This window comes from Solea solea, chromosome 1 (genome assembly GCF_958295425.1).
Source record: "Solea solea chromosome 1, fSolSol10.1, whole genome shotgun sequence".
Lineage (NCBI taxonomy): Eukaryota > Metazoa > Chordata > Actinopteri > Pleuronectiformes > Soleidae > Solea > Solea solea.
The window spans coordinates 20,394,448-20,418,557 of record NC_081134.1 but is presented as its reverse complement, the minus strand read 5'-3'; the positions used below and the strand labels follow the sequence as shown (position 1 = coordinate 20,418,557).

At 40.0% G+C, this 24,110-nt stretch overlaps 2 protein-coding genes across 2 annotated transcripts; both read right to left on the bottom strand.

Moving 5' to 3' along the window:
• Positions 1-516: 516 nt before the first annotated feature.
• LOC131467079 (uncharacterized) lies at positions 517-6,366 on the bottom strand. The gene is made up of 7 exons (XM_058641189.1): positions 6,169-6,366; positions 3,739-3,883; positions 3,517-3,612; positions 2,640-2,784; positions 2,419-2,564; positions 2,208-2,347; positions 517-1,939 (listed from the first exon to the last, which is right to left on the bottom strand). Exons 1-7 carry the CDS (start codon positions 6,266-6,268, stop codon positions 1,791-1,793), a joined length of 921 nt encoding a protein of 306 aa, XP_058497172.1. The 5' UTR covers positions 6,269-6,366; the 3' UTR covers positions 517-1,790.
• A 5,321-nt stretch (positions 6,367-11,687) lies between these two features.
• Positions 11,688-18,180, bottom strand: c1h5orf22 (chromosome 1 C5orf22 homolog). Its single transcript, XM_058650097.1, has 10 exons — positions 17,950-18,180; positions 16,571-16,716; positions 16,072-16,221; positions 15,814-15,929; positions 14,439-14,758; positions 13,635-13,697; positions 12,813-12,934; positions 12,637-12,703; positions 12,415-12,554; positions 11,688-12,312 (listed from the first exon to the last, which is right to left on the bottom strand). The coding sequence occupies exons 1-10, from the start codon at positions 18,016-18,018 to the stop codon at positions 12,156-12,158; spliced, it is 1,350 nt and encodes a 449-aa protein (XP_058506080.1). The 5' UTR covers positions 18,019-18,180; the 3' UTR covers positions 11,688-12,155.
• Between the last annotated feature and the right edge of the window lie 5,930 nt (positions 18,181-24,110).

Here is a 24,110-nt window from a genome sequence, read left to right as displayed (position 1 = left end):
GTATATGTATACATATGTATATACACATTTAAAATGTTGTACACCAATTTAATTTGTTTGCTAACTTATTGTGAGTCAGTTGTTCATTGTCCTCGTTACCTCTTCTTTTCCTGTTTTAAATTGTAAATTACACTGTGAGCGAAAAAGAACATCATGTTTAAGAAATGGCTGGTTATAGACTGTTCTTTTAACTTTCGTAAATAATCCCTACGCACATGAGCATTCAGGAAACATAAAAATCCAGAACTGCGGTGTAACGATTCGTGGAATTTTAAATAAATACTTGGGAACATCGTTCTACAACTCTTATCTTGAATTCCTGAAACTTTGATCAACCATTTCAGAAACCGATATTCTGCAAACTGTTCTAGAAGCACACTTTTAATAACATAAAAAAACATATAATAGTAGTCCTCAAGTCTCACTGCTCTCTTTGGGTTTGGTTGAACGTAGTTTTTGGGATCTACAACGACTTCTATTAAATTTAACATCAATCACACAGAGCTGGAAAAACCATATGTTGAATCTTTTATTTTGGTTCAATTCATCCTTATCATGGCCAAATAAGTGCAGTGACAAACGAACAAAAGCACCAGGTTGTTGGGACTTAACTGTGTGTATAGTAATAATCTCAGAAAATGTAAATGTTATAAAGCCTGCAGCAAGAAGTTATGACCACAGGGGGGCAGAAAAACAATGCAAAAATCCAAAGTAAGCCCAGTAACACTCACTACTTCACCTTCAGTGACAAACCAAATATAAATCTGAAAATTAATTTTAGTACATTACACGTGATGTTAGAGCTCACATTTAGAGCATGTTCTCACGTGGCACAGTAATAAATAATGTGCTGAACTGAACTCGGAAAGAAAATCTTGTTGTAAACAAACGAGCAGCTGTTGACAGAGAATCTCCCCCCTTTTTCTGTCTTTTTTATTTCTTTATATATCTTATTTAAATCAAACTAGCACAGACCAACTAACTAATTGACTATAGGAGTATTTCTTCAACTCGGAATGAATAAAAATTAAATAAACCGATATAAAAAAGGGGAAAAAATTAAACTAATGACACTCAATGTGAATAACGGGAAGTAAAGTGTTGCTAAAACTCATGTTTGTGTTCCAGATTAATTCTTAACACACTGCCAAAACCTCAGAAAATGACTCCAGCTGCACATTTTAGCACCTCATGCATGAGGACAGGAAATACAATAGCTGCCTGAGATGAGGGGATTTTCTTGGGTAAAAGTAAAAAGATGTGAAAGGTTATTTTGTTTCTCTGATTTATGAAGTGAAGCAAGGCTTTTTAAAGGTGTGTGGGGGGGAAATGTTAAAATAGACTGGGTTAGACATACAGAACTTTAATTATCAGAATAAAAGGAATTCAAGGCACATTCTTCAAATTATACCAAGTATATTCATAACCACTGTGCAGATAAAAAATAAACGAGCATAATAAAACGCAGCAACACTTAGATGAGATTATTGAGCACCAAGTACTGCTACTTCTTCTAGTTTTTTGTCCTTCAGTAAGTGTTTTAAATGTAAAAGTGCTGGGCTGTGACTAAATAAACAGCAAAAAGCCACTGTGTCTAAACGCAAAAACAGAAAATTCGCTTAAAATAGCAAGATATAAAATTGATAACTGAGCACAAAGTACTTTATACTTCAACGATATTCATGTAAGTCATGAACATAGTAGATTATAAGTAAACTTCAAAGTAAAATGTGTTTAATGTGTAAAAAGAACTCTGGAGTTTTTGGCACCGTCACACTTGCTGCTGGGTTTCAGGTGAAGAGACGGAACTTCCTGCTGTCCAGAGGCGACACCATGAGCCGCGCTGAGCCCGGAGAGTGGAGCGGACGCCACTTGTTCCTCCAGATGACCGTGAAGACCCGTGACACCAGCAGGATGCACGCCACCACCAGCAGCACGACTGACGGGAGACATACGCACATAAAGAAAAAGGAACCAGTGAGTGATGAACCGCCACATTTTTTTTAAAATCAGAATCATGTTCAGCGTGCTGTGATTGAAATTCTAAAAAGCTTGTTTGATTAAAAACTGGAAACAAAACAGAGCTGGTGTTGTGTCATAATAAGTACCCGTGTTTTTAAGACAAATGCTATTAAGTTTAAGCCCAAAAGTTGCTCTATCTCAGCTTTAAAGACGAGTGTGGCTGCTGTTTGCATGACTGGACTCACCCATGAAAATAGAGTTCGGAGTGGGGTCGGCCGGGTTGTAGTGTTTGTAGACGTTTCCGACGAGCGCCACGATCACCACGGCATAGATGGTCAGGATATTACGCACCCAGCGGTCCAACACCCAGTTCTCGAGGATAAACCTAACGCAAACACATGGATTCAGGAATAAAAAACATACATTATCATTATTATTTGTCCGAGCAGAGCTTACCATACGATCACGAATCCAAGCAGGATGCACAGAGACGCGGTGGCCGCTGTGGTCTTGTCCACGCCCCACAATTGGAGAACCAGTGAGAAGTTAATCAGCGAGGCAATGGACGTCCATGTGGTGTACACAGCCAGACCATTCTGGGCCTGAACAGAACAACACAGGGTATCAGATTAAACTGACTTTAAGTGTCCTCAATTAAAGACAAAGAAAGTGCGTACCAGTATGTAGAGACACGCCAGGTCTTTGCAATGGTACGTTTTCAACCATATTCCGTAGTAATCTGTGGCAAAGCAGCAGAAGAACAGAGCGCTGTAGTTGGAGATCACCAACAGGATTAAAACAACCAGCGCTGCCAGCATGAACCTGAAAAACACAGAGGGAAGGTTCATTAATACAGCACAGCAACAGTCTATACACCAGATGTTTCATTGTATGTCAGGCATGAGCCAACACTCATACTGATACTAACCAAAAGTCAAGGCATCTGTTATCAAAATACAAACTGTAGACCCTAAATGTGACGTAAATGCTTCACTAAGCCATAAAAAGTGGACGTCGTCTTCCAGTTAGCCACATGAGGTCAACACAGAAGTACAAATATAAGCGTCTTGGTCTCAATTCCTAGTTTCAGGTGTTGAATTGAACATGGTGTCAATTTTGTACATTATGATTCCATTAAAAGTCTATTTAAAAAGAGACAATGAAGCACGGCACATACAGTGTGAGTGGACACCACTGTGATTGACAGCTGGTGTTGTCCAGTAAGTGTTCCGGCTTCAAAAGAGAGATTTCAGATTGTCATGGGTGACATCACTCCCTCTAAAACACAAGTAAACGTGCTGTAAAGAGAGCGAGAGATGTCAGGGACACGAGCGAGGGACGCAAATGTTTGCCATTGAATTTGGAACATTACAGTTTGTGATACTGATATTGTATCGGACACAAAAAAGTGGTATTAAGCGATCTCTATAATACATCCTAAAAGAAATAATCTTCATAGCCATAGCAGTAACATATAACCTGTATGTTTTCTGTGTTACTGTTTGTGTTGAAAATAAATAAATAAGAGTAATAAATATAAAACCGCAGACGTACTCTTGGTCCCACAGCACCAGCCACGCCACGTTCATCACCATACTGGACAGCCAGCAGAAATAGAAGGCGCAGGGGAGCAGATACTGAGCCCAGGAGCTGGAAATAGAAAGAGGAGCAGTATTACTTTCATCTGCATGACACAGCAGCTCGTCTCTGACAGATTGAATGTACAGATACACGTGTAGTAAATAGTTTTGTGTGGCTGCTATGACGTGAGCGTACCCTCTGAAGGCATACGAGGTGATGTATATGACCATCAGGGTGAGCCATGTGTAGATGACACCCCAGATAGAGAAGGTCCAGCCTGCCGGAGTGATGCCCGTCTCATAGCGTCCCGACACGTTACCAGTAGAGGAATGGAAGAATCCTAGAAAAGCACAAGAACATGAGTCAGTACATTTGAAACTGGATCTTAAAAATCCATATGGGCCCAGAAATTAAAAGATACGCAGAATAAGAAGACAAAAGCAGCTGGTTCATTATTTGGACGGATGAGGAGGGGACTGAATTTATGCACTGTCAGCTTAAAAACTTGAATATTTTTAAGTCAATAGATGCTAAGAAGACTTGGACTGGCTCTTGTCATGCTAACAACAAAACCCCGAACTAACTAAAACACCAAGAGTAGCAGAGGCAGTCACAAAGACAGAAGTCGAATCAAATAGAAAGGTTGTGATTTAACTGTACATGGAGTAAGAAAAACTTTAACTTTATTACAGTGCAGGTGTGGCACGCTCTTCTTCTTCTTTAGCCCAGTTGACGATTATCATACCTGAGGTTTGGCTAACAAGCAAATATGACGGACTGTTCCAATAACAGCTGCATACCTCCTACTGTGTGGAAGAGACTGAGGTCATTCTCTTATGTGAAAGGCAACGTGTAAAATACATATGTACATTTTTGTGAAAATTACTTTTACTTTTATACACAAATCTATATTTGAAAAAGTTGAAGAAGCCAGTTAAGAAGCCAAACAATGCTATCAGAACTGACTGAGGGAGCCTTTGTGTATACAGCAGCAGTGCAGGGGGAAGTGTTTCTATTATTTTGCACTGTAGTAGAATTTACTTCTGGAACTTTCTGTACACGCATCTGTGTTTTGAGCCACTTTGCTTTACTAGCATCTCTGTCTAGACACAACTTTCTGTGTCCAGCGTGGAAATGTGCCTGGGGGAACATAACAGACACTGAAAAAACGCAGACAAAGTCGTGTGAAGCCGATAGCTTCATCAGCACTGCGTGTAACTCTTCTGACAATTCCTTTACTCTCCATGTAGACATTTTTAAACTCTTAGTGTGTAACATGTAAATATAAACAAATAACACTTATTCAAAAGGAAACATTTCAAACATCTAAAGAATTTATATTTATAGTTGTAGACTGTGTTTGCGCTATTTGCTATTAAAGAAAATTATATCACAATACATAGGTTACTGAATTATTATTCAGCCCTATAAGGTTATTCAAGTGAGATTGAAAGATCAACTGTTTTGATAATCGATTAATTGGTGTGAGTGTTTTAGGAATCAAATCATGTTTTCAGCTCCTTAAATTGTGAATATGTTCTGGTTTTTTTTGCTCCGTGTAACAAAGAAGTCATTAAAACTGAATAATTTAGGTTTGTTGACAAAAAAACACATTTGAGAATGTCATCATTTCCAGGTTTGAGAAACTCTGATCGGCATTTTATGAATCAAAAGATGCACGATTACTCGTGAAAATAATTGTTATTTTTAATCAACAAATGTCAGTTAGTATCAGCATTCTGAAGGAATTGAAAATAACTTAATTTAAAGTAATTAAACCTTAAATACAAGATGTGGCAGAAAAAGAGCCAATTCCTGGCACTGATGTGGGTGGGTTTAACAAATAAATAAATAAAACAAAGCAGAAAAAGCAACACTGCTTTTTAGCACACTTTAGAGACTCTGAGGGGAAACGATGACTGATTTCATCCAGAGGAAAGGCTGGAATCAGAGTTTGGTGCCACACCCTGTCAACACTTTTCACCAAATTCTATCCCTGAAACCACCAGTTGTCCTCGGTAATGACGTGATAGCATGAGACCCAGTCTAATTTAACTGAAAGTACTGTTATGTGGTAGTTTTGACATAAGAGTATATTTACACTGGTACACGATGACGTAGGTTATGCCATTTATAAGTAAAATAACGACGGAGAAGTTTTAAAAACTATTAACAGTCAGTAAACATTTGTTTTTAGTTATGTCGTCACTCTTAAAACACAGAAGGTCTTTTTCAAATAAAGTGGTTTGTGTGTGTTTTTCTGCTCCGCTTCTGCAACTTAGCGACGATACTAGCTTAACATGCTAACTCACGTAACACAAAAACACGTTCCTCGTACCTTCCTTTTGCGTAACAATGACCGCTGTCATAACAAGCAGTCAACAGAGGTAATTAATCATTATTACCAGTTTCCCTCACAGTTAATTATCTGTTTCATAACCAGTCAAAAACACAATGGCAGAGACAAGGATTACATATAACATGTATTTTCCTTATACGGTGTTTTTAAGGTGTTTTACGACAACAACGATTTGAGTGAAACTAATGAAGTTTAACGACTGAAAACATTGCGTTGTGACATAGGAAATAAAGATTAAAAAAAAAAAAAGTTTTATTTGAACTCACCTTTGCCTGCTCCGGCCAAAGCGTTAATAATTAGGACGACAACAAAACAAACGGCACATAGGAGAATGAGAACAATCCGGGACAAACTAATCTCCCTCATTTTGACTGTCTGTGCTGCTCTCTCTGCTGGAGTGTAAATGTAAACTCAGTTTAACTGCTGCTGTTACCGCCGCTGCTGCTGCTGCGTTCACTGACCGCTGGGGCGGAGACGTACACATAAAAACACGTGGACCCAACAGTGTCTTCACGTGTTCTATAAACGCACAGGGGCGCTGCTAGAAAATGTTCCATCCACACTTCTGTGAAGGGGAGAGGTGCCACTGTAGAAATTATTGGTATTGGAAGTATCAGACTTTAGAATTAGCAAGCTCTTTCCAGTGGATAGTCACGGTGATTTAGAATTAGCGAGCTCTTTCCAGTGGATAGTCACGGTGGCAAATGCATTTTTAGTGGTTGCGAAACTGAAGCTTTCCGACAAATTGTCTTGAAAGTGACTCACTGCTTTTGATGCACAATAGTGACATCTGCTGGCTGTTTCTATGTATTGCTTTGAGGGGGAGGAATTGACAAGGGACAGGTCAAAGGCCAGGGAAGCAAAGCAGCAAAAGTTTTCATATAACTTAGGGAGTGGAAACATCCAGATCCAGATGGCTCTGATGTGTTTTTGGTTCCAACTAATGATTGTTCCTACAATAAACTATATTATCATGTTGAAGAACTGAGCTGTTGTGTACATTTGGTACTTCACATCTTAAATTATTTTCTCCACAACACCGTTGAATTACGGTACCGAGAAGCTGGTAATGCGACGCGCTGGTGAATCTCGTCTGCGATTGGACCGTCGTTCTGCGGAAGTCCTGAGGGGCTTCCACCGTAATGACAAGTACATGGACGCAAAGCTCTGATTTCTCTGCTTTCCAGTATTTATCCATCCATCCGTTTTCTACCGCTTTATCCGGGGTCACACCCTGGATATATCGCCAGTCCAACGTTCAGAGAACGTCCCCTCAGTTATGCAGAAGCCTGACGCTCCCTAAACGTTGAAGGAACCAACAACTGAAACTGGAACCTCTCGCATCGTTGTGTTTGAGGTGTAACAGTGTGTGACGTTAATCCCACATGTTGAATTTCACAGTCACCCTGTGTGTAGCGCCCAGTTACCATGGAAAATGCTCGAGGATAAGCAGCTATTCCCTTTTTTTCAGTGGCTGAAGTGACTCTGATTTTCTGTTTAGCCATCTGAATGACCACATACTGCAAATATAAGTTGACAAGTGACACGGGACATCAGAGATGTTGCTATAATCTCAACACTGAGTGGTTATCTTGAGATATTCTTGTCACAACAAGTGGAAATAAACCAAACGTATGCTTATGGCACAACAATCTAAGGAGTCGCAACCATCACTTCAAACGCACACGGTGCATCTCTGTATGGAATTTGCACGTATAGTTAAGGTCACGAGACAGATTTCAATCGCATTTGATGTGAAAACAAGATTAAAAGCTTGTATAGGTGTATGAGGCAATACCTTCTGTTTGTTAAGACCTGACAAAGACCTTTAACACAATAGTGATGTAAGCACTAAAATACGATGTATTTCCTTTGCACACATGTTTTGTCAGGAAAAAGCACAGATTTTCTGACAACAAACTCAAACAAGTCTTAAATTGACTACATTAAGCCCGTCAAACAAGTGAACCCAAACACAGGAAACTGGAATTAAAAGCATTTCCTGTTGTTTCTCTCCAGTGTAAATGATCCGTATCTGCTGATGTGTAAGGGAAAGGGCACATCCTCAGTCTCCTGTAGCCGAGCTGAGTTTCTCCACAGCACAAAGTTGTGATCTACGTTATTAAAAACAGCTGAGGAATGTTTTTTATTTCTGACATGGACCACAGCCTCATCTGTTTTCTGTTTACAGAAGGTTAAACCGGGGCTCGGAGAGATGAGGGAGGACACACTCTAAACAAACCCGCCACGTTTTCCACCCTGTGTGACAAGAAATGACAAATAAAAGTGGCATGAAACTTTTTCCTGTTTGCAGAGTCCATTGTCTTGCACATGCACGGCCTCAAACGCGTACTGTACGGACGGCTGAAAGGGCCATAATTCAGCGATTCCTCGGCGAGGTCGTTTTTGTCTTGGAATTTTCAGGTCATATCATAAAAGGATTTTGGGTGTGTGCGGCAGACTGTATCTGGCACTGCTATACAACTGTTTTTTTTCTTCCATTATAACACTAATACCACAGGTTATTTTCACAGTAGGCTTTGACTGAAACAAACGTGTAATAAGGCTTAAATATAACAGTTAAATATTCACTTTTGACACTTACTAACTCTCTTATCACGATTATCCTCTTCCTCACATGTACAGTATGTCAGACACTGGTGCAGTGAAATTAGATTACGATATAGATATGTAGTGAGATACTTATTATTTAATTTATTATTTGTTGTTAATTGTTTAATTTTCTACAAACTCCAATACAGTAAACGGGGTATATACAGTAGAATAGTGTGACCACTAGAGGAAACTCACAAAGGTTGAGCCACAGGTTGAGAACCATGGATTTAGGGCATACAGTTCACTCTCTGAACTCAGGATGTGCACTGTAAATACAAGAAAGTGTATTATTATCCTTTTGAATTAGTTTTCTCTATTTCTTGCTCTGTGTACTTTAACATGTGCCTGATTTATGGGTTTTTATCTTAGAAATCTCAACATTTTCTGTATGTTAGGCTCATACGATCAAGACGCACAATGTGTACGAGGATAGCAAGTAACTAAAGCTCCAGTAAGTGTTTGACGCTTTTATAAATCTTCTACTTTCAAAACTCAATGTTATTCCACTCCTTCAGACTCAGAGGTTGCAGCATCATACTTTACATAGCCTTTATGTTGCTGCCCTCTGCTGGTTGCAGCGTGTCAGTGTCTGAGTCTGAGATAAAAAGGCCATTGGACATTTTTCCATCCTCACCCAGGTAAACTGGATGAGTAAAATACATAATGTAGAATATATAAGTAATAGGAGAGAATAACTGAACTGAAATGGACATACAGTGCTCAGCGTAAATGAGTACACCCCCTTCGAAAAGTACCATTTTAAACAATATCTCAATGAAAACGAAAATAATTTCCAAAATGTTGACAAGACTAAGTTTTATTTAACATCTGTTTAACTTATAACATGAAAGTAAGGTTAATAATATAACTTAGAGAACAAAATTTATAGTTTTACTCAAATTGGGGTGATGCAAAAATGAGTACACCCCACTGAAAGTCTCTGGAGCAAGGCTAAATTTTAGACTACAAATGTCCAATTTAACAATAATCAACCACAGGTGAGTCGAATTATTCATCACACAGGTGTCCAGCACACAGTTGACTATAAACCCCTTCCCATTTCATGTTGTTAGCAATGGCACCACATGGAAGAGAAATATCTCAAGATCTGAGAAAGAAAATAATTTCTTCACACCACAAAGGTGAAGGCTACAATAAGATCAGCAAAGCTTTACTTATCAGTCAGAATACTGTAGCAAAAGTGGTAGAAAAATCTAAAAAAGATGGAACTGCAACCATCTCACAGAGACGTCCAGGTCGTCCACGGACGTTAACACCTTGACAGGAGCGTCTCCTGATGAGAAGGGTCAAAGAAAATCGGCATGCAAGTTCACTGCAGTTATCCAAGGAAGTAGAAAGCCAAACTGGGGTGACTATTTCCCGTGACACAATATGGCATACACTGCAGAGGAATGGCATGCATGGGTGCTGTCCCAACGGAAGCCTCTCCTAAAGCCCAGGCACATAAAAGCCCATCTAGAGTTTGCCAGGGCCCATGCTGACAAAGATGAACACTACTGGGACTCTGTACTTTGGAGTGATGAGACCAAGATAAATGTCTTTGGAACTGATGGCTTCAAAACTGTATGGTGTCGCAAAGGTGAGGAATTCAAAGAAAAATGCATGGTGCCTACAGTGAAACATGGTGGTGGCAGTGTCCTTATGTGGGGCTGCATGAGTGCTGCTGGTATCTGGGAGCTGATGGCATCATGAATTCACAGATGTTTTGCTCTATACTGAAAGAAAAGATGCTACTATCACTCAGTGCCTTTGGTGTCGTGCACTTTTCCAACATGACAATGATCCTAAACACACATCTAAGGCCACTGTTGGATTTCTGAAGAAGAACAGGGTAAAAGTGATTCAGTGGCCAAGTATGTCTCCTGATCTGAACCCAATTGAACACCTATGGGGAATTCTGAAGAGTTGAGGATTACTCTCCATCCAGCATCCAGTCTCTAATAGAGATAATTCTTGAATGGAAAAAGATTGATGTAGCAAAATGTTTCCAACTTGTTCATTCCATGCCTAGAAGACTTGGTGCTGTCATTAAAAATCATGGAGGCCATACAAAGTACTAGATTTAGTAGTTTTTGTTGTGGGGTGTACTCATTTTTGCATCGCCCTTATTTCAGTAAAACTGAAAAATGTGTAATCTAAGTTATGTTATTGACCTTACTTTCATGTTATAAGTTTAACAGATATAAACTTATATATATATTCAACATTTTGAAAATAGTTTTTGTGTTCATTGAGATATTGTTTAAAATGGTACTTTTCAAAGGGGGTGTACTCATTTACGCTGAGCACTGTAAATAAGGATTAAAAAAGGTCTACAGAGGTGAGCTGCCTTTCCTAACGATTTATCTATTAAAATGACACTATCAACGCAGCCTCGGGCTGAAAACATGCCCCAAGCTTGGCACAATTTCCTGTAAAGATGAGATTACTCAGTGGCTGTTGTATCCTGTTATCAGTGGCTGTTACCAACAACAACAACAAACACAATCCACTGGACTCTCGACAAACTACTAATGACTCTTTCCTCCTTTATTGACACAGAATCCCTTAGCGAAGCCACAATAATCAATAATCAGAGCGTCCACATTAGACTAACTACAGAGGAGAAAATGCAGCGTCTGCTGAGGAGGATTTTCCCGTGGTTGATGAAAACATGTTTGTTGCTGCAGGACAGGTGTGTGTGTGTGTGTTCACGGTGATGAAGGAGCGTCTCACACAGTGCAAGTGTTGTAGTTAATTTTCTCCGTCAGTTGGAGAATCAAGTGTGGATTTATTGTCTATAACAAAGGGGTCAAACAAGGCTTATCAAGTTACCTCAGATTAAATGCGGACTTTGAAAACACAGAGCTGGAACCAGAGGGGGGTTATAATTTTGTATTTGGCTCCCTCTCTTTTAGATTTATACATCTAGTACACATTATTGTGTACAGCAAATGATTGGCTTAGATTCATGTGACTACAAGTCTGTTTGTGCTGTTGTACTGAAATACAGCGGAAGAAATCAGGCAAAACCGATGGAAAACCATTTGTTCTGAACTTTTTGCCCTCAAGTTGGGCACAGTTTTTAACGTTGGCCCTCTCTGTTATTGAGTTTGACACCCCTGGTCTATAAGATAAAACAGTATGTAATGAGATGAGTCATTTAACCCATATTTTCACAGTAATCTGGTTTATTGTTTGTGCAAAGACAACGACGGGACATAAACCAGGCTGAAGAACTTCTATGGAAGAGTTCAGGTTATTTGAAATGTGGTCGTATGAGGAACTGACTTTTGTGCTTTTTTTTTTTTTTCCTATTCCCAACTGGAAACTGAAAGACAGTGAAGCACTTGCTCTCCAGCACCAAAGTCCATAGAGAAAATCATCATTTTTATCCTGTGGGGACACAAAATAAAACGTTTGAACGCAGCGTTAGAGGCAGAAGTGGAACAACAACTCCTCGCGCGCTGTGATGCAAAATGAGCAATTTCCTCTATGGGCTTTGGTGCAGGAGAGTAAGCACGTTAACTAACTTGAGTTTGTAGTTGAAAAATGGGCGACGAATGGTTTAAATGATATGAGATGAACATACTTAAAGACTCCGACATGTCTTTTTTCTCAGTTTGTGAGTTTTTCGTCAAGAGGCTTGTGGTTGCCAGTCCAGAGTCCCTGTGCTGCTCGTCTCATAGTCTTTGTGTAAGTCCAGTGGTCCATAAAGGTCCTCCAGCACTGCCAATACTCTGCTCTGGACTGAATCCACCTGCTCTACAGGGCAGTATTCATCCAGACTGGACCTGAACACACACACACACACACACACACAGATGCAGTATAAAGAAGCACATTTAACATTGTTGACTATATTTAGACGTCTTCTTCAGGAGTCTGTGGTTTACCTGGACACGGTGACTATCGTGGGTTTGGACAGCGGAGTCAGAAACTGCTGCACAGCGGTGACGAGTCGGTCGATCTCCTCGTCCGTGCTGATGTGGTGAGGCAGCTCCACAGAGTCACAGGTCAACCCGGCCTGATGGACCTGCAGACGAGGACGAGGACGACAGGAGATGAAGAAATGAAGGTTCCTCAAAAAGGCATTGCTGTCTTCACGTACTTCTTACCATTTCATAGTCAGGAGACGGGTTTCTCGACCTCAAACTAAGAACCAGTTGGGTCAGTGAGGACATCCTGGAAACACACGGGAAAATTCAATCATTTAAAAACATTTATCAAATAAAGTCGCACAGAAACATTTAACAACGCAGCACACTGAAGTGAACGAGGAAGGAGTTTTTACCCGGGATTACCGGCCCAGCGTCCAACCGTCTCCTCTCCGTCGTCCTCAAGGAGGTCAGCAAATGCTGCTTCCAGATCCTCTAACTGATGTGTGCGCCGATTTACACAGTGATCCAGCTCCTCCTGGTCACAATATTATCAGATTAAAATAAACACCATAAGGAAACCACAAGTAATCCGGTTTATTCTGAAGAAGACATTACTGTGATTACAGTGTTTTTGGGCACGATTCCACTGCTGCAAACATTTCCAAACGTCTACATACATGTGACTAATAATACTAAACACATCGAAATCAGATTATTGCTTATGCTGAATATGAATATGAATTGAGGTCAAACTAATCAGAATATTTTTTTTTTTTTACATTTTACATGGCACTAAGTGATATAGACTACTGTGTGTAGTACGCATTCATACATCTGCTATGACCAAGTAAAATACTTATTTAATACAGCACGTTCACTCTTTCCTTCCTTGATAAAGTAACCTACAATATAGGCCACTCTATATACAGTGAGCGTACTGTGCATACACTAACTGGCCACTTTATTAGGTACACATGGCACCTAATGACCGTGGCATTTTTAGCCAGAAAACTGCTGCTCACTGGAACTTTTTGTTCCTGTTTTTTTTTTTTTTTGGATTATTCTCTCTGTAAAAGCTAGAAATGGTTGTGTGTGTGTGAAAATATCACTGGATCAGCAGTTTCCGAAATGCTCTGATCATTCTGATGCTCAGTTTGAGTTGAATCAGTGTGATTGTCTGATCAGTTATGTTACGGGTGTACTTGTTGTTGGAGGCGGTGTGACCGTTGTCTGACCTCATCAGCATCAGGGCCTGGTCCTGTGAAGCTGTAGAGCTCTTTCAGGATCGCGTACTCTTCCTGTACACGGAGACAACACAAAGGTCACAGAGGTCACAGAGGTCACAGAGGTCGGGTCAAGAAAGAACTCAGAACACATTTCAGCAGCACTTCAGTGAGTTCCTGATGTCGACTGACAAAAAGCTGCCCCCTCCTGTCATCATGAAGTCACAGAAACATGCACTGCATTAGAACACATCGATCTACTGCATAAAAACTGCCTTTGTTTTACACATTTTCCTCCAGGCATCACCACAGGAAGCTCACGTACCACTTTTACCAACACAGCTGTCAGGTGGAACTGTACTCTGTGAGTAATATAATATTATATAATATTATAATATATATAGGTTTATGTTTTTTGTTATTCCATGGCTAAGGTCCTGAACTTGAAATATAAACACACATTTGAATGCTGCACACTTGACTTAAGAGAATTTAATTAAGTTAAATGTGTAAAAATCATAACATTTGCATAAGTGGGATTCAACATTCATAATTAACATGCCCTCTCTCTCTCTTATGCTTTTGTTTCAATTATGCACCTAATAGTTTCACTTTAAACAGCGCGCTTGTGTTTTCACATCGTTACAATTTTAAGATTTAACTTTAGGAATATTTTCTGTATTTAACATTTAATTTTTACATGATTTTCATTAGATCTTTTCTCCTCTCCTCTCTATTAAAAAAGTCATGTATTGTTGTTTAGTTATGTTTAAAAGCCCCAGTCAGTCCCTGTAAGACGGCATAAATGGGACGTACCTGTGTGTATAATTCCTTGAAGGGATTCTTACACGAGAAAAAATCCAAGTCAATGTCCAGAATGTACGGCTCCGTCTCGCCGAGACAGTCAGATACTCTCTTCACAACATAACTGGTTGATCCTTCGTCTTCGTCTTCATCAGCATCAGCATCATCTCTCATCAGGCCTGTACCATTTTTCAGCTGCTCTGCCTGAATTTTGGCACCCTCTCCTGGCTGCACGGACACAGAGGAGCTGGCTTCCCCGGTCTCACAGCACTCTACTGTCCGCTGCCTCTTTGCAAACCACGTCCCCGGTGTGTCCTTCTGTGCTTTCTTGTCTGGGATGAAATGACAGAGGAAGCAACATAAGACGTGTGTGTGTGTGTGTGTGTGTGTGTGTGAAGTGGGTAGTTAAGAGATGTGATGCAGAAATACAAGGGGAGAGGAGAAGAGAGGAAAGGATGAAACAGGGAGAGAGAAAACGGCAAAAAAATATATAAAGACATTTTCATCTGCTGGTAAAAACCTCAAAATCTGAGCACTCAAATAATGGGATCTTTTATAAGACGAGAAAATCCTCCATCTGTGGAGGGATTTTTGAGTTTAATGGCATCAGCAGCAAAGCTCGCTAAGCTCAACGTGGGTACAAAAAAAATCTGCTTGTAAATAAAATATGAAAATATGAAAAAATGTCCCCAATTCCAATAGTTCTCCATTTTCTCTTTGTTAGGGTTCACGTTTGAAACCATACCAGTAGCTTTACCCTTTACACTGTGTTAAAGCAGAATTATGTGAGGATTTTTACGCTAATTTAACAGCTTCAGAGTCACTGTGGTGGTTAAATGTTAATAGTTGAGGGCTGAAAAACAGAGAAGCATGCAAAACGGAAGCCGACCTGGGGTTCCTGCTGTTCGTAAGTATCTTTGGAATAAAACTCTCTGTTCTCTATGCATTTATGTGTACTTGCACTTTCTCTGTGTTTCTATGTACAAACGCACAGGAGAGGGGAAGGGAGCTTCAGTGATGAGAATTAAGAGTAAAAGTGGTCAAAATACATGCTCTAAAACTGTAGAGGGAGATCTTGCAAATTTCAGCTTTAAAAAGTAACCAAAACTTAGTTGAAGTTGTAAAAAAACTAAATGCGGAACTTCTTTGTTTTACCACACAGATGGACCCTAGCTGTGCTGTAACTCTCAGTTTACAAGTGGAACAGTTCATGATTCTCTGTGGCTCTTAAAACCAGAGAGAGAGAGCGGCTGTTTCACTAAAGAGTTCATGGTGCCCTTTTCACTTTGAAGGGACTCTGGAGCTCCACACCATCCCTAAGCCTCATCTCATCTGCAATACAAAAAGCATCCGCCGTCAAATATACCCAGAGTAAGTGATAAATGACCTGCTCTGACGGGATTGACTTTGACCACGCTCAGTCTGAGAGGTTTAGAGTTCTCCAGCTGCTCCTCACAGACATAGAGACCGTCGCTGAGGAAGTAGTTGTCCGTGCTGGTCACCCTGCACAGAAAAGGACAGAACAGAGAGAGAGAGAGAAGTGGAGAAGTAGCTGGGCTCAGAGGGCATAAAAGTAAGTCCTGAGGATTATACTAAATGGTAGATCAGGACGGCTTTGTGAAGAAATCCGGGACGTTTCTGCTACCTGATGGTGGTGGTGGACGGGTCTCTGCCCACGGCCATCCTGTGATCTCCCTCACAGATCTGCTGCGCCCAGTATGGATGCAGCCACGCGACACAGGACACGTGGCCGGCGTACACCATGGGCATTATCCAGTTTTCTATACTCAACTCACTGGAGGAAAAAATAAAAGCAAATCTGAGCAGTGCTACGAGAGACATTCACTCATTCAGACAATCAAAACAAAGCATTATCCTGAACCTACCCACAATTCATCTACGCCCTAAACTTAAGGACCTGTTTTTTTGTCTCGATGAAGTTAGGTGTTTACACCAGAAAAGTTAAAAAATACATGTACAGACACACACAGACTGGATTTATAGCAGGAGGTATGAAAGCAATTTGATGAGGACTATTACATGACATCATCTAATCCTCTTTAAAGCCTGTGAGAGACACAAGAGCAATTAAATTAAGCCTGGCTGTAAAACACTATGAGCGGCAGACAAACACACACACACACCTGAGCAGTTTCTCCTTCTCAAAGACCGTGTCGGCGGGCATGTTGACAGGAATAAGCAGATCAGGATGGGAGTCCAAATGAACCATCTTTAGGTCTTTCTGAGGGAGGTGTCTGGATGCAATGGCCCGGTAGATGTGACTCACCACCTAGTAGAGATACAGTAAAACCAGCAGGTTTAAATGATCTGATCTTACGTTGTGATAAAAGAATACTGATTTACAATCTGGTAATTAATCAGAAGTATGTATGGGAACAATTCAGAGACAAAACGTAGATTAAAATATGATCAAACATTTTATCTCAGTCTGCATTTTTTATTTTTTTAATAATAATTAAAGGTTTTCAGCTTCTTAACTTTGAATATTTTCCAGTTTCTTTGCTCTACATAACAAATACATCATTTAAAAACAGAATAATTTAGGTTTGTAAACTAAACAAAACAAAAACGAGGCATTTAAGATCATCACTTCCAAGGTTTCGGGGAAATGAATCATTCTGTCGATTCATCATCTGCACAGCTTATCCTGCCTTAAGGGCCACGGGGGAGTCGCAGCAATTTTGAGTATCATTTCATAATTAATAAATGTAATTATAGTTATTGCATTGGTTATGTTACGGTTCGATTCTTCTAAAACTTTTTAAATCATCTGGCATTGACTGTGTTGTCTATCTGTACTTTCATCTACGACGCTGTAGTTGGCATCAGCAATTAATGGGAAAGTTAAGAGAAACCTAATGTACTCTACTGAGCGGCTGATCCTGCGTTTATTTCACCTCTTACTGCTTTGACCATGCATTTAACACATTTGAAATAAACTGAACCTGCCCTGCCCCCAACCCTACAGCTACATTTTCTGCAACTTAGACCACATTGGACCAGGTCCAGATCCATAATCTCTATATTTAGAACTGTCAGACCTTGACTAGACAGTCCCAGTGAGGCTGTAGATTATTTTAAAAAAAAACAAATAAAAAACAGTTTCTGATTTGGTAAACAAACACTTTATCTATTTGTGAAAATGCAAACAAAAGGGGACATTTCCCTACTTTTTCTGTATCTAGACCACAAAAACCTCTACCCTTAGACTTGTCAAACCTGGACTGGATTGTCCCAGAGAGGCTGTAGGTTCTTCAAAACACTGTTTCTTATTTGGGAAACATTTGACCTATTTGTGAATATGCAATAAATGGATATTTCACTGCTTTCTCTGTATCTAGACCACATTAGACCGGATCCAGATCAAAAACCTCTACCCTCAGACTAGGGAGAAAGAAATCTAACGCTGAAGCCAGCTGTGTGTGTGTGCAGTTATGAGGAGTAAACGCAGTGGTACAGTTATTGTATTACCGCTGCATTGTGAGGCAGCAGGCAGCCTTACGTCGTGGTGGTCCTCCACTATCCACACCGGCAGCTCTTTGTAGAACCTCTTCAGCGGAAGTCGACTCATTGTGAACGAAATGGAAGACGCGTTCCTTCAAATAAACCGTCACTTTGTGGGTTTACTGTCGCGTTTTCGTGTCCTCCATCACTAAAACACGTCACAAACACAGCTTTAGCCGAACAGGTAGCATCTGTCGTTGCTACACTCACACCGGAAGTAACACACCCACCACTGTTTTATGTCCGTCTAGAAACAACGAGAGTCCGAATGTAAACCCTCGTTCCTTGTTGGAAAAAGTCGCAAGTACCACATTTAAAAAAGACACAAATGGTTAAGCGGCTGCCTGACTTAAAAGAGACATTTTTCTCACAGATACTTCAATTTATCCATCTTAACAATTCTATATTACTGTTCTGGAACTGTATTTTTTGGATGTAATCATACAAGTGGGAAATCTGAAATTAAATAAAATAAAACATAAAACATATGACAACTACCAAAGAACGACAAAAGATGAACAGTGCCTGCAGGAGTTAATGAGTCCGACATCTGTGTAGATAGTGTCATTTATTGTATTGCTGTCTTTAAAAGACATTTTTATTTTTTTATTTTTATCTCAATGAGGCTTTCCTGGTTAAAATAAATGTGATATAATATGATAGAAATAAATAATAATCAGGCATGAATACATTACTGTGTGCCATATTTTTTTATGGCAACAGTGTCATTAGATAGGGGCATTTTATATAAGATAGGATATACTAAACTCTACCACATGTCTTTTAATACTATTATTATGTCAGCCTTCTTCTTTCAGCTTCTCCCTTTTCTGGTCACCTCACTGGATCATCTTCCTCCATCTTAACCTCCCTCCTCTGCACGTGACCAAACCATCTCACCCTCGCTTCTCTTACTTTATCTCCAAACCGTTCAAACCGGGGGCCTCGTATGACCCGCAGGCCGCGAGTTTGAGACCTCTGTGTATGTTTATACGTTAAGTGGCACAAACAAATCAGTTGCTGCTGCTTTAAACTGCCAGGCAATAAAAACACGGTTACTGGGGCTGATGTTTTGTTTTAATTCAATTCAGTTCAGCAACACAAACATAATCGGCAAATAAAAGTCAATAAAAGATTCTATTTCCAAATTTATGGAAGATTTAATACACGGGATAACTGATGTAAGGAACAAAATAAACATAAACAAATATCCAATTCTATTTGTTAGGGGAAAATTAGGAGATATTTGTATATATATATGTATATGCACATGGAGACTGAACTTATACTGAATCCGTTGGAGCAGGGTTCCTGCATAGATGTGAGATGAGATTTATTCATATGTGTGTGTGTGTGTGTGTGTGACTGCTTATATATCCACCCTTTGATCTTGGTGGCCTCAGAGAGCAACGAGAAGCTTTGATCTCCCCATCCTATCCCTTCACTTTGGACCACGGCCCATATAGGAGATGACAGCAGGGCGATGAGTGGAGGTATAGCAGCACAGACAGGAGAGGGATGAGTGGTGGAGCAGGGGGGGGGGGGGGGGAGGGGGGGTTGCAACAGAGAGAGGAAAGACCGAGATTAAAAGTGTTGCAAAAGACTTGGTTGTAGGTAGGGGGCTGGAAAAGAGTGTGAAGACAGAAGAGGACGGAACAAAAACACACAGCAGGAGATTAGATGTAGACGAAAGGAGGAGAGTAATGAGAGCAAATAGCGTGGATGAAAACAGTGAGAAAAAAGACCTTTGCTTGGGTAGACGCGAGGCTGCGAACTAAATGCCTGCGTACATTGGCATACAAAGCTTTGTTTTCTCACTTCTGTTCGTCTTCTGTGTCTGCTGGTTCTGTATCCTCCCAGATCATTTAAGCCTTATTTGACCAGATTTTGTGGGTGTTTGTCTCCAAGTTTGCTCTGCGTCCACTTGAAAGAATGGTGGTGAATGTAATTTGCAGTGTAAACAGCAGTGGTGGGAAAGAACAAAAAAAAAGTTTCTTGAACTTTCAAAGCTTTTTGAGTTCTTTCACTCTTTCAGTAAGAAAAAAACAATACAGTAGCTTAACAGAATCGGTGAAAAAATATTGACAGCCATCACTTTCACTATCTGCTCCCCCGCGTTTAACGCAGGATTTGCGTTAGTTTGGGTTTGCCTCTTTGTCTGTATCCATTTCTTTTTTATTTAGAGGAAAGTGATTCAAGTAGTTACTTTACTAACAGCAATCAAACTGTGAGTTTGACAGCAGTCAAGAAGAAAGAAAAAGTTTCCATCCTTTCATTGTTTTAGTTTCCTCAAGGCGTTTGGGGATTCTTCGCCCAGTTATATAAAATGTGAGAATTAAAAATGAGATGTATCATAGGAAATATTCTCGCTCGTCGGGACACTTGTAGGAGAAAAATACCATAAGTATCCTAAAAAAGAATAAGAATCAGTCAATATGTTTACATGCAAAGGCTGTAGACCGACTAAGACAGGTAATTGGACAACTTTATGTTTCATACCTGCTGTACGTTAGAGTAATCACACTATGAATCGCATTATCTAGGTATGTTAGTCCGACGAGCTCGATTTCAGTCCTTGTTTACATGACATTAAGAAAACCAAATTATTGTCTTAGTTAAAAGCTACAGATTTTAGTTGGACTGACTTTTAACATGCATGTAAACGCACTGTGTGTCTGGGTGCACTTTCCTCTGTGTAGCGTTACCTTGCTAGCTTGGCTACTTAGTTAGCTATGTACAATGAGTTATCAAGCACAACACAGACAACATTGAGTACTACAACGTTCCTATACTGTGGCAAAACATGTATTAAATACACACAAGTCCAAGCTGTTATAGTCTGTAAACCAATCAATTACCAGTGGTAGCAGCTACTTATGTTAGCTTGATGCTAACATAAGTAGCTGCAGCTAACTGTGAACACATATTGTACCTGTATAGTGGCTGCAGATTCAGGGCCAGGCTGTTGAAAGCACTCAAAGACATGTTACTCGCTTCCATTTCATTTCACCTCGGCGCTGCGCTTATAAGTGTGATGCATTAGCATGCAGTGCTCGTAAGGTGCTACAGTCAAGCATGTAGCAACAGAGCAAGCGGGCGTTATGAATGTTTTGTCATTTAATTGGACTACTGATGAAAATGATGGATGTCCTCACCTTTTTAAAAAACAAATTGCTCGAGTGCAAGTTCTGTCATGAATGCACTTGATAACTATCTTTAACATTTTTAAGTGATCATGTGACGAAATTCTGGCCCTTTTGTCGTGGAAATATGAGAATGAGCTTTATATATAGCGTATACCCACAGGTATGTGATCGGATCTCAGGAAAAAACCTCCACGTTAAAACATGTAAGTTCAATCAAGCTTCTAAATAATTATTTCAGTGCATCTTATCCTTTATCCCCATCAACATTCTGTACAAACGTGTGTGCATCCAAATATTGCAGTCTCTTCTTTGTTTATGCATTGTTCTCATCATTATTATTATTATTATTATTATTATTATTATTAATAATATGATTTATTTTTTTTAATTGAATCTCAGTGAGAGATTCACCACTGTCACTTCAAGCACGAGCCAAATTCACCGTCTGCCAAGACGAGGATGAATGTGCTCATAGAAATCATGAGTAAGCAGAAATTTAGAGGCAGGATTTGTCAAATACGTTATCTGTGGCGAGGAGGAGCCCTTTCAAATTAGTAAAAAATACTCGGTTTGAATGCAAGCACAGTCTAAACGGACTGCAACACACACTGTATGATGGACGAGCAGGTTTGCTGACAGCAGAAAAAGGTGCAAACAGACAGAGACAGATTGGATTAGGTAACAGTCGTCTCAGTATACTGGGAGAAGCTAATGACTGTTTATTGCCAAAAAACAATTTTCTCCCGATATGACCGTTAGTGTGATTATGTTTATTATTGAGAGGCAGCTGTGGATGCTGTTTGCAGTTTGAGGTGATCAGTGCGAGCAGATGGACAGCAGAGGCTGGACAGGTGACGCATTACAGGGTCAGTCGATAGTGTGAAAACACAAGGGCCATGTGGAGCCAGGCTAGAGATGGCAGGAGAGGAGGAGGAGGAGGTATCTGGAGGCAGAAAAGAAGAAAAGTTCATCACTATGACAACAGTAAAAAAAAAAAAAAAAGCAACATAAATGATAGCTCTAAAAAAGTTTGTTTCGGTTGAGTAGATTTATCCCACATTTCAGAAGCCCTGATATGAGCCGTGGCGACGCCTCACTCTCGTCCCTGCGCTCCTTTTTTTTTGGTTTGGCTGGTTTAAGGCGACTCATCCCTCCGAGGTTGTAAGTTACTACTTTTTTTCGCTTGGCAAAAACAACTTTCAAATGACTTCAAATGATTTAATTTTTAATCACTTTACCAAGTGGTAATTGTCATGACAATACAAGCAAGACTTCATTGATCTTCACTTCTATAATTATGGTACTAATTCATGAATGTACAAGCGGAGCTCCTTCACCACGAGGCAAAGTAAGAATATAATCAAACATACATGTCGGTTCTTGGCCTGGAGCTCGTGTTTTATCTCTGGACTAAACTAAAACAGACTTTTATCAGCTACTCTGAGCTGCCTGCTCATTGAGTGGCTTCTCTAGGCATGTAATTCTGTCTCAATGAGTGACTACTGTGTGTGTTGAGCACATTTATGATGGATCACTTTAATGAAATTTGCTCTGTGCTTTTCATCCGTTCGCTAACACCCCACTGTTTCCAATCTCTCTCTCTCTCTGTCTTCTGCCCTTTCTACTGCCTCGCCCTCATTCTGCTTTCATTTCACACTGCCTCTGAAATGAAAAAGTGTAAATTGTTTTTCCTTCTGATCAAAAGGATGAAAGCAGGGATATACTTGGCTTTGCTGATTGCATTAGATTGGACGTGAATAGAGCAACAGTGATTTGGAAATTCCTGAATCATTTTTTTTCTCCCCCCCCTCGCAAAATAACATCAGGCATCAGAGTTCAAAGAGACTGATTTCAATGGAGTCCTTGGCTGATTCTCGCTTTGTATTCCAGCACAATGTTTGTGCTGTCACCTCTGGTTAGCGAAGACATGTCAGGAAATATTCTTATTTCAAAGAAAAAAAAAATCTAAGATCTGGTTCCAGTGTCAGTACATTTCTATTTATTCCAATATCCTTTCATTGAAAAGAGGTTACATTTTGTCTTACAATGATCTCAATTAAAACGTCACAGTCTTTTCACGGCGTCGCTGCATGTGGCGTACAAACACACAACGAGCCATTTGTTTGAGAACTGGGATGATAAGTGAGGATTTAAGCAGCAGTGTTCTGAAGCAGCTGCCTCACTTTTTGAATCCTCATGATGTTTTTTGAATGTAGGTTGATTATTTTGTAAATGTCTGAAACAGGCAACAGCAGTTCCACTTCATTAAAATGTGTTATTCTTGCACACAAACCAATTAGTGAGCGTGAATTTGACCTCTGCATTTAACCCATAAACCCAGAACCCAGAAATGTGGGATTGGGTGGAGCAGTCCACTGTGGTACAGTATGGTATGTATTTCTTTTTTGTACCAAAATAGACCTAACCTTTCCATTTTTTTGCACCCTTCCTTTGGAGTACCAGAGTAAAATGGTACAGTAAGGTCTAGCTCCACCCACGACAGTCAGCTGACTGGGCAACAGCAACTGTTGTCTGTTGTGTAGCTTTTGTTGTCGTCGCACTGGTATTACGTCACGCTACGTATCTGCTCTCTGTTGAAATGCAAGCCTGACCCACCCGAACTGTACTGTACCGTGATGCAGAGGTGGAAAGACTACTGACATATTCTACTCAAGTTAAAATACCAAGTGCTGACAAAATAAAATATGTAAACACATAATGTATCATTCAAAATGGGTCAAAGGTCATCATTCTCTTGTCCTCATTGTTCACCTGTCCTCATCATTCATTCTCTTGTCCTCATCATTCACCTGTCCTCATCGTTCACCTGTCTTCATCATCGTTCACTTAACCTCTGAACCGCCAAATGATCTTGAGCTGGAATGCCCATCACTACACTGTAAAGACAGATGTTATCATTTTCCTATCACAATTACATCATCGTCCTCATTTTAAACAACCATTAATACTTAGAAATCTTTCCTTCCTTTATTTGAAGATCACTTCTGGCATA

Bases quoted from the DNA above. Each gene is read 5' to 3' on its own strand.
- c1h5orf22 (XM_058650097.1), bottom strand. From the start codon at position 18,018: ATGAGTCGACTTCCGCTGAAGAGGTTCTACAAAGAGCTGCCGGTGTGG. The intron at 14,759-15,813 runs GTCATTTATCAC...ATTTCATCCCAG, and splicing joins AGTCAATCCCGTCAGAGCAG to ACAAGAAAGCACAGAAGGAC. The intron at 12,704-12,812 runs GTAAAAACTCCT...GTGTGTTTCCAG, and splicing joins CGCTGGGCCGGTAATCCCGG to GATGTCCTCACTGACCCAAC.
- LOC131467079 (XM_058641189.1), bottom strand. From the start codon at position 6,268: ATGAGGGAGATTAGTTTGTCCCGGATTGTTCTCATTCTCCTATGTGCC. The intron at 3,884-6,168 runs GTGAGTTCAAAT...GTGCTTTTCTAG, and splicing joins TTTGGCCGGAGCAGGCAAAG to GATTCTTCCATTCCTCTACT. The intron at 2,348-2,418 runs GTAAGCTCTGCT...TGTTTGCGTTAG, and splicing joins CTTGGATTCGTGATCGTATG to GTTTATCCTCGAGAACTGGG.